The 12,669-nt window shown below is 56.3% G+C and overlaps 2 protein-coding genes across 7 annotated transcripts in view; both read right to left on the reverse strand.

Moving 5' to 3' along the window:
• UNKL (unk like zinc finger) overlaps positions 1-2,177 on the reverse strand; it is a 45,047-nt gene extending 42,870 nt beyond the window's left edge. For 4 of the 6 annotated variants that reach the window (XM_060123908.1, XM_060123911.1, XM_060123910.1 and 1 more), the window contains exons 1-2: positions 2,095-2,171; positions 595-804 (exon numbers count right to left, since the gene is read on the reverse strand). In XM_060123908.1, the coding sequence (XP_059979891.1) occupies positions 595-804; positions 2,095-2,171 (287 nt within the window). Of the gene's footprint in view, positions 1-594; positions 805-2,094 lie in introns of all 6 variants that reach the window. The other 2 variants (XM_060123913.1, XM_060123909.1) reach the window with 2 other exon arrangements.
• A 3,147-nt stretch (positions 2,178-5,324) lies between these two features.
• On the reverse strand, positions 5,325-6,400 carry LOC132505919 (ubiquinol-cytochrome-c reductase complex assembly factor 4). Its single transcript, XM_060124233.1, has 2 exons — positions 6,244-6,400; positions 5,325-6,167 (listed from the first exon to the last, which is right to left on the reverse strand). Exons 1-2 carry the CDS (start codon positions 6,273-6,275, stop codon positions 5,792-5,794), a joined length of 408 nt encoding a protein of 135 aa, XP_059980216.1. The 5' UTR covers positions 6,276-6,400; the 3' UTR covers positions 5,325-5,791.
• Between the last annotated feature and the right edge of the window lie 6,269 nt (positions 6,401-12,669).

The following is a 12,669-nucleotide window of genomic DNA, read 5'->3' on the forward strand; positions in this document are numbered from 1 at the left end:
ATGTACAATCTGACTTGTACTTTCCGTGTTTTCCTATTCTACATATTTCAAAATGAAGACATCTGTTCACAACACCATTAGAAAACTTGTGGAAAAAAAAAAGGCAACCAAAACAAAACCTTGATTTCCTAAACTTTAAAAGTGCTACACAAATAACTTTCCTATCAATTTTTTTAAAAATAAACATATAAACAGAAAGAAAGGAACCATTCCAGAAACATTTGCACAATGTGAGCAAACCTTCTAACAAGCTCTCTGACCAAAAGGCAACTGACAACTACAAAATGGTTCTAAACTCAAAAGGTTTACCTCATAAGGGTTGGTTCTAATGCAGGGAATTTACAGAACTGGGTGGCAATCAAAAGTGGGAAGTGCAGCAAAATCGGTTTGTCCCGTACAGGGTTATCCCCCAGCCAGATGTGGTTCTTCCCACACTGGCCAAGAAATAGGGAAATGTCCCCACCAAGACCAGCGGTCACGGGAAAACTTCATAGTGAAGACTGGGCCCTGCAGGTGCCAGGTGCTGGAAAGCCCAGGTCCGCCACCCACTCAGGTGTGGGGGCCATGCTGCCCCGCGCAGCCGCGCACACTCACTCGTCGCCGTCGGGGCACAAGCCGCTGGCCTCGTCGTACTTGGAGCAGTACACGTCCGGGCTGTAGTTAAAAGTGCCGTCGCGCCTGCGGAGCGGTCTGCGCCGACGCTGATTTAGGAAATGCCAATGGAAACAGGTAAATGGCCTGTGCTGGGTGCACTTGTGCTGCACAAACAGGGAGCACTGCTCTGTCCTAAACTCCTTTAGATACCTAAAAAGACAAACAGCGTTGGGGTCGCTTCCGTTGCCACCGCCGCCGGCGGGCGGCCCGAGGACTCGTGGGCAGGGGTCAGATCCCGTGCGCCCGAGGGCCCCGACCCCAGGCGCGATCCCCCACTCTGCCGACCCCCTTCCCGCCTCTCCCCACCCAGGTGCGTTTCTCAGACCCCAGGCACGATCCCACATCCCCGACCCCAGATGCGACCTTCGACCCCAGGTGCAAACCCCCATCCTCTATCCCAGGCATGGTCCCAGATTCCAGGTGCGACCCCAGACCCCAGGTGCAGCCCCCCCATCTCCAATCGCAGGCACAATCCCCTAACCCAGGTGAAACTCCCCATCCCCGACCCCAAGTGCGACCCCCGACCCCAGGCGCCGCTATCCATCCCAGACCCCAGGTGTGATCCCCAAGCTCAGGTGCAACCTCTCACTCCGAGTTCAGACACCCTACCCACCCCACCCGCTCCCGCAAGCCCAGTCGCGTTCCTCGGGTCCCAGGAATGGTTTGCCAATCCCAGACACGGTCCCCGACCCCAGGCGCGACCCCGCAGAATCCAGGCGCGGACTCCTGGCCCAAGGCGCAGCGCCCCCCATCTCCGATCTCAGGCGTAACACCCACTCCGACTCCAGACGATCCCTGACGGCCTCCCCCCCGCGGAGCCCGGGCGAGTTCCCGGACCTCAGGCGCGATCCCTCAGACCCCATGCACAGCCTCCTCATGCAAAACACAGACGCGACCCCCAATTTCAGGTGCGATACCCCGACTCGAGGAACGCCCGGGTCCCCAAGCCCCGGAACCATCCCTGACCCCAGGAGGAGGCAGCCGGAGCCCAGATGGCCGCCCTCCGCCCGAGCCCAGACGCGGTCCCCAATCCCCGACTACAGGCGCATTCTCGGCGGCCCCCGACCCACGACCCCAGGCGCTGTTCCCCGATCCCCAACCCAGGCGCGTGGACCCCCGACCTCGTCCTCCAGCCCCCAAGCCCAGGTGCCACCCCAGACCCTGGGCGCCGCCTCCTGAGCTCAGGCGGCGGTAGCTGAGTAGGATGGTGGTCCACCAGCCCAGAGTCCAGGCGCGGCGCGGAGGCTGGAGGGCCGGCTGGCCAGGGGGCTGCAAGGGAGAGGCAGGGGGCGGGGGGAACGGGGAGAGGGGCGGCGCGGGGCCCCAGGCCGCACCCGGAGGCAGCTCCCAGGCCCAGGGGCGCGGGGGCGCGGGCCGGGGGCGCGCGGGGCCGCCCCCTGCCCCGCCCCCGCTCCCGCCGCGGCCGGCCCGGGCACTGACCTGTAGTGGGTCGGCTTCTCGGTCTGCGGGGGGGACCCGCTCAACGCCGCCGCCGCCGCTTTCGAAACCGACGGCATTTTCAGTCAAAACAATGCAGCGCGCATGCGCCGCGCGGGCCCGCCCCCGCCCCTCCGGATCTCCCCCCTCGCGGAGCCCACCCGCGCCCCCCGCCGGGACGGCCACGCCCCCGCCACGCCCCCATCCGGCGCCCAGCGCAGTGCCGGAGGCCCAGTGAACTTCCCAGCACCAGGCGCCAAGCGGGGACCCGCGCGCACCCCAAACCACGCCATGCCCCGAGCCCGCCGCCTCGGCCGGACGCCTCCACCCACCGTGTCCCCCCGGCCTCCACGTTCACAGCCCATCTTGCACTTGCTTGGTCCCGTTCCCGCTGCCGCCTTCAACGCACCACGGCTGCCCCACGCACTCTGAACGCCCTGACAGCGCCCTGAGCAGCTCCAGGCTCCGAGACGGAGCCAACAGGTCCCGAGGAGACAGCGCGCCCAGGCTGCTCACACTCGCCTTCATTCGTTCTATGACCCCCGGGTTGGGTGCTGACACCGCAAAGAGTGGCTACAGTTGCTTAGGGCTTGGTGTGGGGGAGAGAGGGGGAAAGGAGGCCTGACTGCTCATGGGTAGCGAGTTTCTTTTAGGAGTACGCACAGGCCCTAAAATTACATCGTGGTAATGGTTGCCCCTACGAATACACTAAAAAATCAATTGTATACTTTAAATGGGTGAATTGAATAATATGTGAACTACATTATCAATAGAGCTGATTTTTAAAAAAGAATCCAAAGGCTCGAGGTCAAGGGGGAGACAGACCGACAGACAGACACACACACACAAACACACACACACACGCGCGCGCGCGCGCCCTCTTCATCAACAGGGTGGGCGGGGATGCACAGAGGGTGGGAACTCTGGGAGGCAGGCACCAGCTGCCACCCCCGGTAAGCCCTACCACTCAGGGCCCCAGCTCATCTGACCCTGGAGGAGGAAGCAGGGTGTGTATTTCGGGAGGGAGAACCCAGACCCAGAGTACATTGTTTTGTAAATATATAGCATGAAACACTTTTTTTTTTTTGGCCGGGCTGCACGGTTTGAGATCTGAGTTCTAACCACTGGACCGCCAGGGAATTCCTGAGACATTATTTAAAATTTTCAGCCTCGCTAGTAATTTTTTTAATGCAAATTAAAACAAGGAAGAGCCCATGGAGCAGGCAGACTTTTTGTTGTTCTTAACAGCAACCCACAATGCTGGTGACCTGCAGCAAGAAAAGCCCTTAAAGGAAGTGTGGCTGGGAGGACGAATGGGTACTGACCTTTACAGAAAATAATCTGTTCCATTTCTAGAAACTCCAACCTAAAAAAGAATGAGATTCAGACAAAGATGTACAAAGATAATTATCAAAGTTATTTGGCAAAAACTTAAAGAGCACCTCACAGAGAATGACAATGCTTCCTGAGAATTGTTAATGACAAGAAAAATGCTCCTACTTAAGTAACAAAACGAAGCAAGATACTGCAGTTCCATACGTTTGTTCCCAAGCATGTAAGTTTCTGGGTTTTTTTTAAACACAAGTAATACAGTAAAATAAGCCATCACTTGCTGGTGGGATGAATGACTACTTTCTTTATATGTTCACATTGTCTAAAGGAATTACTACCTCTACAAACATTACATTTAAACCTGGAAATTAAAATGGCAAAAAATCAACATGATACTTTTGAAGAAAATCAAGCAGAAGAATGAAACAAGGCCCATGAATTCTTTGGAGGAGGACTAAACAGATCTTGAAGACTGCCAGGATGCAGGGAATGAGAAAGAAGTTTAGGATATTTCCAAAGTCCCGAGCTGGGAAGGATACAGAGCAAAGAAACAGGTTTGGGGAGAGCTTAACTCTGTTTTGGACCTAAGGAGCTTGAGGAACCTGTAAAGTCCAGTAGAGAAGTATAGAGAGCCACCTCGAGCTTAAAAAAGGAAGTTGGGGGCTCAAGATAAAGAAATTTGGGGATCTTTGCTGTAGAGGTGGGAGAAAAGATGCCTACCCAAGAGGCACCTTCCTTGAAGAGAGCAAAGAGAACTGTGACAGGCTGTAAAGATTGTCATTTTTCATGCTTTTGAAGAATGTTCTTAAAAGGCTGGAGTAGTACCCAGACGTTAAAATTTTTAAAAATCCAAGGAAAAGAGTTTACCTAAGTCGATGGCCTCATATCTTCCAAGCCTCAGCAGCTTGGAAGATATGAGGCCATCGACTTAGGTAACCTCTTTTCCTTGGATTTTTTAAAATACAATCTTCTCCATCTTCTGCCCAACAGTGCTCACAGCAGTTACCTCTATGTGGTGGGATTATTACTGTTTCTGATTCTCTACCTTTTGCTTATTACACTGTTTAACTTTTCCAGATAAATCATATTGCTTTGGTCATGTGAAAATTATTTTTAATTAAAACAAAATTTCTTCTCGTTAGTTCTGACTTTTTTTCCTGCAGGAGCTAGTGAGAGTAAAGTCAGGGTTCAGGTTTGAATGACTGTTGCTCAAATAAAATGGTTCACAACCAAATAGGTCACAACCACACCAGGTCAGAGAAAGGACATCTTAGTTCTTTGCTCCCAGTGGAACTAATGATGTAGCCTGAGCCATGATTAGGTCAATCCTTCTGAATCTTGGTCTCTTCATCTTTAAAAAAAATATATACTTGTCTTAGCACCACCTCCCTGACAAGCATAATTTACCAAGGCGGGCCAGACCTTGGCCAAGGCCTTGTGAGAAGCCAGTACACTGCCATACAGTCAGTGGTCTTCAACCATCCGAGTGAGAGAAATTTCCAGTTAACTTTGGCACCAAAGATATGCCATGATAAAACATTCCACTAGAACCTTAAGTAAATAAAATCTTCCCTTTTATGCATCTTGTATTTAATCCAGAATTAAGAAAGTTTCCTACTAAGCAGTACTTGAAAACATATCATTTACATACCCCAAATATTGCCTCTAAATTGTCCATAAAAATATTTATCAATGTTATTCCACTCAGAAAGTTGTTGCCTTGCTAAAATTAAAAACTGGAAGAGAGGTGAGAAAGTGTTCCACAATTAACGTTTAGGTTTCTTTCCTCAGTTCCTATTCTGGAAAAAACAAACAAACAAAGGAACTGAAAAGACTAGAAGGCTCCCTTTTTTAAATGAAATGCAAAAAAAAAAAAACCAAAAAAACAAACATTGGCTTAATTCCACATTACCAAATTAATATTTATTGTTAGTCTCTTAAACTAACATCAATTTATACACATCACGGTACACTGTAAAACAAAACGTTTAACTCTTGTGCCAGTTATTCTGTCTCAGAAAGCAAATGACCTGCAAAGTGGATCACACTGGATTACAAGTGTCACCAGCATCCCTTTGGAAACGTGATAATGTTGTACAAAGACATCCCAAATCCAACAGCACACGCTGCAGCCAAAACCCTTTCTATAGACCTGAAAAGTCTTTTGGACGTATTCGATGGCAACAAGTATCAGGCAAAGAGCCGGTTCCGATTTGCTGACATTCTGCTGTGCCTTCAACGAGTCAGCTTTGCCAGGCGCGCCATCCAAGTCCTTCAGTCTGGGGACGCGCATAACCAGGACAGAAACGGTCAAACGCGACGTCAAAGCCTAAAGACTGAGGTCTGTTCCCTCGCTGCTGGCACCCCGTTAAGTTCTCGCCCCATGGGCCACCGGACTTCCAGGCTCTTCAGAACGATCGCTGGGCTCCGGTACCTCTTCTTCCAACATCCGTCCCAACCACCGGTCCGCGCTGGTCTCCTGTCTAAAAAAGCACCAGATGACCAGAACCATGAGGCACAAGCTGAAGGGCAGCACCCTCCACCAGGGCCGCTGCTGCTCCCTTCCTAGGGAGTGCTTCACTGTCCAGCGGAACGGGATGGCTTTGCTGGAGGAAAACTGAAGGGGGCGGTCAGGGTCAACCTCTTCCTCACCCTCGGCCGCGGGCTGGGCACGAGCCCGGCCACCGGGCGGAGGATGCAGACTTCGAAAAGGCCAGCGCACGAGCCTCAGTACCCGGAGGGCCCTGGAAGAGAGAGAACAGTGAGCGCACCCGCCCGCCGTTCTCACCCTAGGTCCCGCCGAGACCGCGCGGACCTCACCCAGCAGCCGGCGCCCGCAGCACGCAGCTCATCCCGACCCCGGCTCCGCACTCGGCGCCGCCGCGCGCAGCGTCGCGTCACTTCCGTCGCGCGAAGCCGGAAGCCGCGCGCTGTTCCTGGCCTCCGCTCACGACTACAGAACGTGGACCCACTCGCGCAACGGAAATGACTCACGTCCTCAGGCGGCCTCTTCCGTCGTAGACCCGCCCCCGGCCGGCCGCGCTGGCATGCCGGGAAATGTAGTTCGCCGCCGGTCCTAAGAGGAACTAGCGGGCAGGTTCCTAGGCTTCCGCGCCGGGCTTGAGGCCGGCCGACGGGGACGGGATGCTGGCGTCGTCCTCCGACGAGCTCGCATCAGCGCGGGTCTCACCGTCGGCCGGGCTCGCCTGAGATCGAGGCCCTGAGCCCACCCTCCACACCCTTCCCGCCAGGCAGGCGCAGCCCCTGGACGCCTCCGCCCCGGGGCCTGGCGACGCCGTTTTGCTCTTTTCATTGGACTTTCAGCCACGGAGTCATCTTGTCCCCTCGACTAGTGTCCGCCGCCCCATGGCCGCGGACCCTCACCCAGCCCTGGCGCTTTGCGTTGCTCTGTGCTGCGCACGAATAGCCGCGTCTACACCACCCGCCCTGCGGGACAGGCATTTCTGCGCACTGCTCAGCCGCAGGGCCGCCATCTCTCACCCACCGCAGCAGAGCACGCCCACGGCTGTCACCGGGAAGCCAGCAGGCACTCGGACAAGTCTCTCTCTCCAGGCCAGCGGAACCACCAGTGCAGAGCCTAGCGCGCCATCATCTTTGTGGATGGAGGCTGCAGCCTGCTCGGGGGGAACCTTCCCATCCACCTTAGGAGTCAGGCCGGGAGGGTCACCCTCGGGCTGTCCTGGGACTTCCTGTCTACCCGGTTCCCCAGTTGACTTCATAGGGAAGCTGCTGGAGCCTTCTGCCTTCAAGGCAAACTAGCCCTGGCTCTGCTGAGCCGTCCTGTCTGGAGACCACATAGGAGCACCCAGGCGTCATCGCAGACTATGTGGAGACGTGGAGATGTGCTGGGGGTTGGGGGTGGGGGTTGACGGTTACAAAATCAGGTTACGAGGCCACCTTGTGAACTGTGACGACTGAAAAAAAAAAAAAAAAAGCACAACGTGTGAGTTTTTCTGCCAGTTTTTGCCAGAGCACAGAGGGCCTCATTCCTGATCTCTGCCCTGAACTCCTTTAAGGGTGTGTTGAAGGTCAGTGACTGCAGTGTCAGGTGACTTCATTCTTGTAGAACCGGGTGACAAGCAACAATTTTCAGTTGGCAGCTGTAATGTGCTGCCTCCTGGTTCAGAATCTTTGCCTCTGGAGCATCTCCTGCACCTGCTTTCTAGCAGGAGAAGCACCAGCCTCGGGGACCAGTTCTTCACCTCTCAGGAAGTCTAGAGACACTTAAGCAAGGGTGGCGGGCTGGAGGTGTTCCTAGCTCAGCAGCATCTGGGAGATCTCCCCACCCTGGGAAGACCAAACCTGGACGCCTGGTGGCAGCTCAGCTGCAAAGCCAGGACTGTGTTCAGAGCTGCTGTGTCAACAGAGGCACCTGTGTGCCCACATCCTCCTCACTGGGCCCCACCCCACCTGTTCCACCCCAGAACCCCACCCAGAATCACTGCCAAACCAATTCGACCACAGGGAACCCCAGGAGCACCTACTGTGGGCGGGAGGATGGACCAGAATCATTCTGGTGTGCAGCCTGTAGGGCTTCCTGGAGGAGGTGGAGATCAAAGAGGCCTGAGGTTGGGGTGGAGCTGCTGACTGCAGCTTATGCAGCCACCTGGTTGGTATGCTGATTTAGGGCATCTGGGTACAAGCTGCCCTGGGACAGCAGAGGGGGTGCAGAGCTGGGGGTCAACGGCAGGGGCTAGGGCTTCACCCCCAGGCAGGGCAGCCTCCAAAGGGTCACTAAACGTGTCCCACTGCTTTGGATGGGTGACAGAAATAAGACATCTCAGACAAGCACCCCTCGAGCCTCTGCTTCCTCAGTTGTAAAATGGGCATCTCCTGTCCTTCGCAGGCTGCTTCCAGGACTGGTGCTATGCCTGGGAAGCCCTCTGCCAGTCCCTGAGACAGCTGTTAAGACTGATAAGGGGACGGCATGGAAGTGTCCTTCCATCCTGAGGCAGTGGAGGGCTCCTTTACTGCCATCAGGCTCCTAGGGTGCTCTGAGGCCAGAGTCTGGGAGGAGCAGCGCAGGCCCACAACAAAGACTTAGCAAATCCACATGTCCAGTGGACCTCTCCTCTGTCCCCAAGTCCTGCTGGCACTGGTCTCCATTCTAGGTGAAGGCATGATGCAAAGGACGTGGGTCCTGCAGAGTCTGAGGAGGACAGCAGGCCTTGATCTCCGGGAGCTGGCCTGATGCTCAGAGCTGGGCTCTCCTGTAGGACGTAAACAATTTCAGAGAACACCAGTGTTGGACCAGGCCTCTCCGTGACCATGGTGGCTCAAGACCCCTTTATAATCACATCTGAACACAGGCAAAACATGGAAGTGGCCCAAAAAAGACCAAATACCCCCTTCCTGGCTGATGGGAGGGACCCTGGTCCTTTACCAACCATGGCTGGAGCCTTGCCTCATCTGCCCTCCTTCTGGATAAGATGTATTAAAGATGCTATACTGGGTAGAATGATGTCCCTCCAAATTCTTATCCCCCTGGAGCCTCAGCATGTGACCCTATTTGGAAATAGGGTCTTTGTGGGTGTAATTAGTTAAAACTATGACATAATGGATAGGGTGGGCCCTAAATGATGTCCTTATAAGAGGAGAAAAGACCCAGAGACGCACAGGGGAGCAGGCCATGTGAAGAGGCAGGCAGAGACTGGAGTGATGCGGCCACCAGCCAAGGAACACGGAGGACTGACGGCTACACCAGAAGCTAAGATTCTCCCCCAGAGCCTTCGTGGTTTCATATTTCTGGCCTCCAGAACTGTGAGAAAGTAACTTCTGTTGTTTTAAACCACCAGTTGGTGGTCCTTTGTTATGGCAGCCCCTGGAGACTGATACAGATGCCCAGTCACAGTTACCCTGCTTGCTGACAGCACACAGCCCAGAGCAGAGCCCCTCACCCAACAATGGCTGAACCCAGAGCCCATTCTAACGCCCGCCTCCTGAGACACCCATGTTCCGGGCTGTGAATTCTCCCTTGTGAAGTCCACCTTGTTCAGTGACACATGTGTCCCTGGCAGCCTCTGGCTGGAGGGTGACAACAGCCCCAAATGCTGTGGTTTGCTTGACCCTCTCTGATGCGGTGGAGCCCAGAGTGGGAAAAGCCACAGCCAGATGCGGCCGGTGGCCCGGTGTCTCCAGGGCCCTCCCCTTCCTGACCCCAGCAGTCTCGGCAGGGCACTGGGTGACAGGTGCCCAGCACTGCCAGCGATGCCGCTCTTGTCCAAGGTCCCCCTCCTCCCAGAGACATAAACCAACACCTCAGCCTTCATTATCTCAAAGCACACAGAGAAACCTCACACGAGGACTAATGTCCCACTAATGGGAGGGAGGCTGCAGCCCTTGTGTGCCCGATGGCGGGAGTAATTTACTGTAGCGCCACTTGAGAGCTGACATATTGGAGCTATTGATTTTCCCTGGGAAGATCAATATGGGGTGCATGGGGACAGGCAGGGCCACCACCTTTGGAAAGGCAGAGCCTTTCTCCCAGGGGCTGAGGCCTGACAGCAGGGGTGGGGGCTGGTGGGGGCAGGGTGAGCACAGAGCTCTGAAGGCCCCATACTGCCCACAATGGGGGCCTGGCTGGGAGCAGATGCCAGGGCATATGCTCAGGCCCCAAGCCTGGCAGCCTGAGTGCCTCAGCCCCCAGCCCCAGCCAGGAGCCCCCATGGGCACAGGGGGCTTGGGACACCCATGCCACTTGGCCTGGCACTGGCTGGCCACCCAATACCGGCGGGACATGTGTGGGCAGTGATTCTGGGAAAGTGCGTCTCTCCACCTACCCAGGGTCCCCCTGGCTGCCATAACCCAGCCCAGCCTCACCTGTAACAAAAGCTGGAGTTCAGCCTCCACCCACCAGACTCCTGTGTCTATCTTGAGCATGGCTCTGACTCAGGAGGGGCAAGGAAGGGGATAATTCCACTAAGACCCAAGATCTGCTTCTTGAATCCCTCTCACGCCTGTCTCCCACCCTCACCTCCACATACTGTGCCTTGTTAGGCCCCATCGTTGATCGCTAGGACTGGTGCAGTGGCACCCTCCCCAAGTCTCCAGTCTCAGGCCTCCTGTGTCCAGAGGCCCACCCCACACTGTGCTGCTGAGGTTCCTCTCCCCAAACACCTGCCTGCTCTGGGTTCTCTCCGACTCTAGAACTCTCCATCCTAGACTGGGGTTTCCTCCTTGTCTCTGGTCAGGCAGAAAAAGGCACTGGGATTCTGCCACCAGAGGACAAGTGTCTGGCTGTCTGTGGACAGTCTTCCCACAGCTGGCATGAATGGACACCTCGCTGGGTCACTCTTGGGACCCAGAGCCCCTTCCACAGCCCCAGTTCCACTGACTGGGAGCCTGAGGCAGAGGCCAGGATGGAAAAGTGGGCCTGTGGGGTGGGGGGTGAAAACCACCCTGGGGCCTCTTTCCTGCAAAAGCCCCACTGCCACTCTGCGATTTGGTTCCAGTGATGCTGGGAAGAGCTGAGGCCCTGGCCGACTTGGCTCCCAGTACAGGAGGAAGGTCCGAGCTCCAGGTCCAGGCCAGGAGGTCCTGTGTGCCACCCACCCCACTTTCCAGCCAATGCTTCCACCTCTGGGCTTCCTGTTGCTGCTGAAACAGGGAGCACAAACTGAGTGGCTTAAAACAACACTGATTTGTTGTGCAGTCCTGGAGGTCCGAGGTCCCAAGTGGGTTTCCCTGGCCCCAAATCAAGGTGTCTGCAGGTTTGTGCCCTGAAGGCTCCAGGGGAGAATCTCCTTGTCTTCCGGATTTTAGAGGCCGCTCCATTCCTTGGATTGCAGCCCCTCCACCTTCAAAGGTGACCTTCTGCTTCAGTCGCCACATCTCCCCCCACCCCCACTCGGACCCTCCTGCTTCCCTCTGTGACACACAAGCCCACTGGATAATCCAGGGCCATCTCCCATCTCAGGGTCCTTATCTCAGTCACCTCTGCTGGGTCCCTTTGCCAAGTGGGGTGAGGACGCAATTCCCAGGGATCAGGGTGTGGACATCTTTGGGGCCATCACTCAGCCTACCACAGGGGTGCCAGCTCCTCGCGATCTGGTTCCTTTCCAGGCTGTCCCCTCTGCCGGAACACCTTTACTTCCCCTGGCTTGGCTGGGTGAGCACCTGCCCCATCAGCGCCTGCAAACCACCTCCTTTGTGAAGCCCCTCCTCTGGCCACAAAGGCCAGGACCTTCTCCATGACAGGGCTGCATCTCACCTTCCCCAGCCCAGCCCCCATGCCCAGCACTTCCCTCGGGCCCCTGAGGCCCCACCCTGCGGGGCTGACCCCAACCCAGCCGGTCTCCAGGCCCTTCCCAGACCCCGGCCCTGGCTGTTCCCAAGAGGCAGCAGTGGGCACTGCAGCTACAGCCAGAACAGCTGCTGAGGTCCAGCCCTGGGTCCTGGGCAGGTCATGGTGGGCGTTCCCTGGGCTGGCAGAGGGGCAGGGGCCGTATCTGGGCAAAGAGGGATTCTGGGGTCCCAGCAGTCCTGGGGAGCCACCGGGGACCCCAACCCCCAGCCTCCCCCAGGTCTTGGCTGACATCTGGGCTGTGCTGGGTCAGAGAGAGGCTGGCTAAGGCTGGGGCAGGGTCGACCCACAACCAGGACCTGGCAAGTGTCATTGGACCCCAGGGTATAAGGACAGAACTGTGGCTGTGGCCAAGGTCGGTTTCCGGGGACGGGGAAACTTGGACTGGACTCATGGGACTCACGGTGAAGGGGCTGTAATGGTGGGTGGTAACCACAGTGAGGACGCCCCGGGGCAGGACCCACGGGGCTGGAGGGGCCACCAAGCCCCTTAGGGGAAGGCACAGGAGCTAAAAAAGGACCCAGAGAAGGGAGGTGTCACCTCAGCCTGGACGTGGGGATGAAGCCCTTGGGGGAGCAGTGATTCAATGGGGTTTGTTGCAAATGCACCTGCAGCTCTGGAACGGTGGGAAGTGGCAGGAGGGGGCTGGGCAGGGACTCTGGGGTCCCCACCTGCATAAACCCACCACCTAGGCCCTGGCTGGTGGTCCCTGGCCCTCCTGGGGCTTCCCAGGTCCTGCTGCTGGCCCAGAGCCCGTTCACCCAGAGCGCTGCAGAAGCAGGATGTCCTCTAGAGAAGGCTACTCCAGGAGTCAAAATAGCATGAAATTTAATTTTCCGCCTATTTGACAAGGCTTGGTCCAGGCCCCAATCAGCGGCGGAGATAAGGGTCCTCGGCCCCGGGTGTGAGCCAGCTGGGCGAGC

This window comes from Lagenorhynchus albirostris, chromosome 15, assembly GCF_949774975.1.
Source record: "Lagenorhynchus albirostris chromosome 15, mLagAlb1.1, whole genome shotgun sequence".
Classification (NCBI taxonomy): Eukaryota; Metazoa; Chordata; class Mammalia; order Artiodactyla; family Delphinidae; genus Lagenorhynchus; species Lagenorhynchus albirostris.

Bases quoted from the DNA above. Each gene is read 5' to 3' on its own strand.
- LOC132505919 (XM_060124233.1), bottom strand. From the start codon at position 6,275: ATGAGCTGCGTGCTGCGGGCGCCGGCTGCTGG. The intron at 6,168-6,243 runs GTGAGGTCCGCG...TCTCTCTTCCAG, and splicing joins CTGCGGGCGCCGGCTGCTGG to GGCCCTCCGGGTACTGAGGC.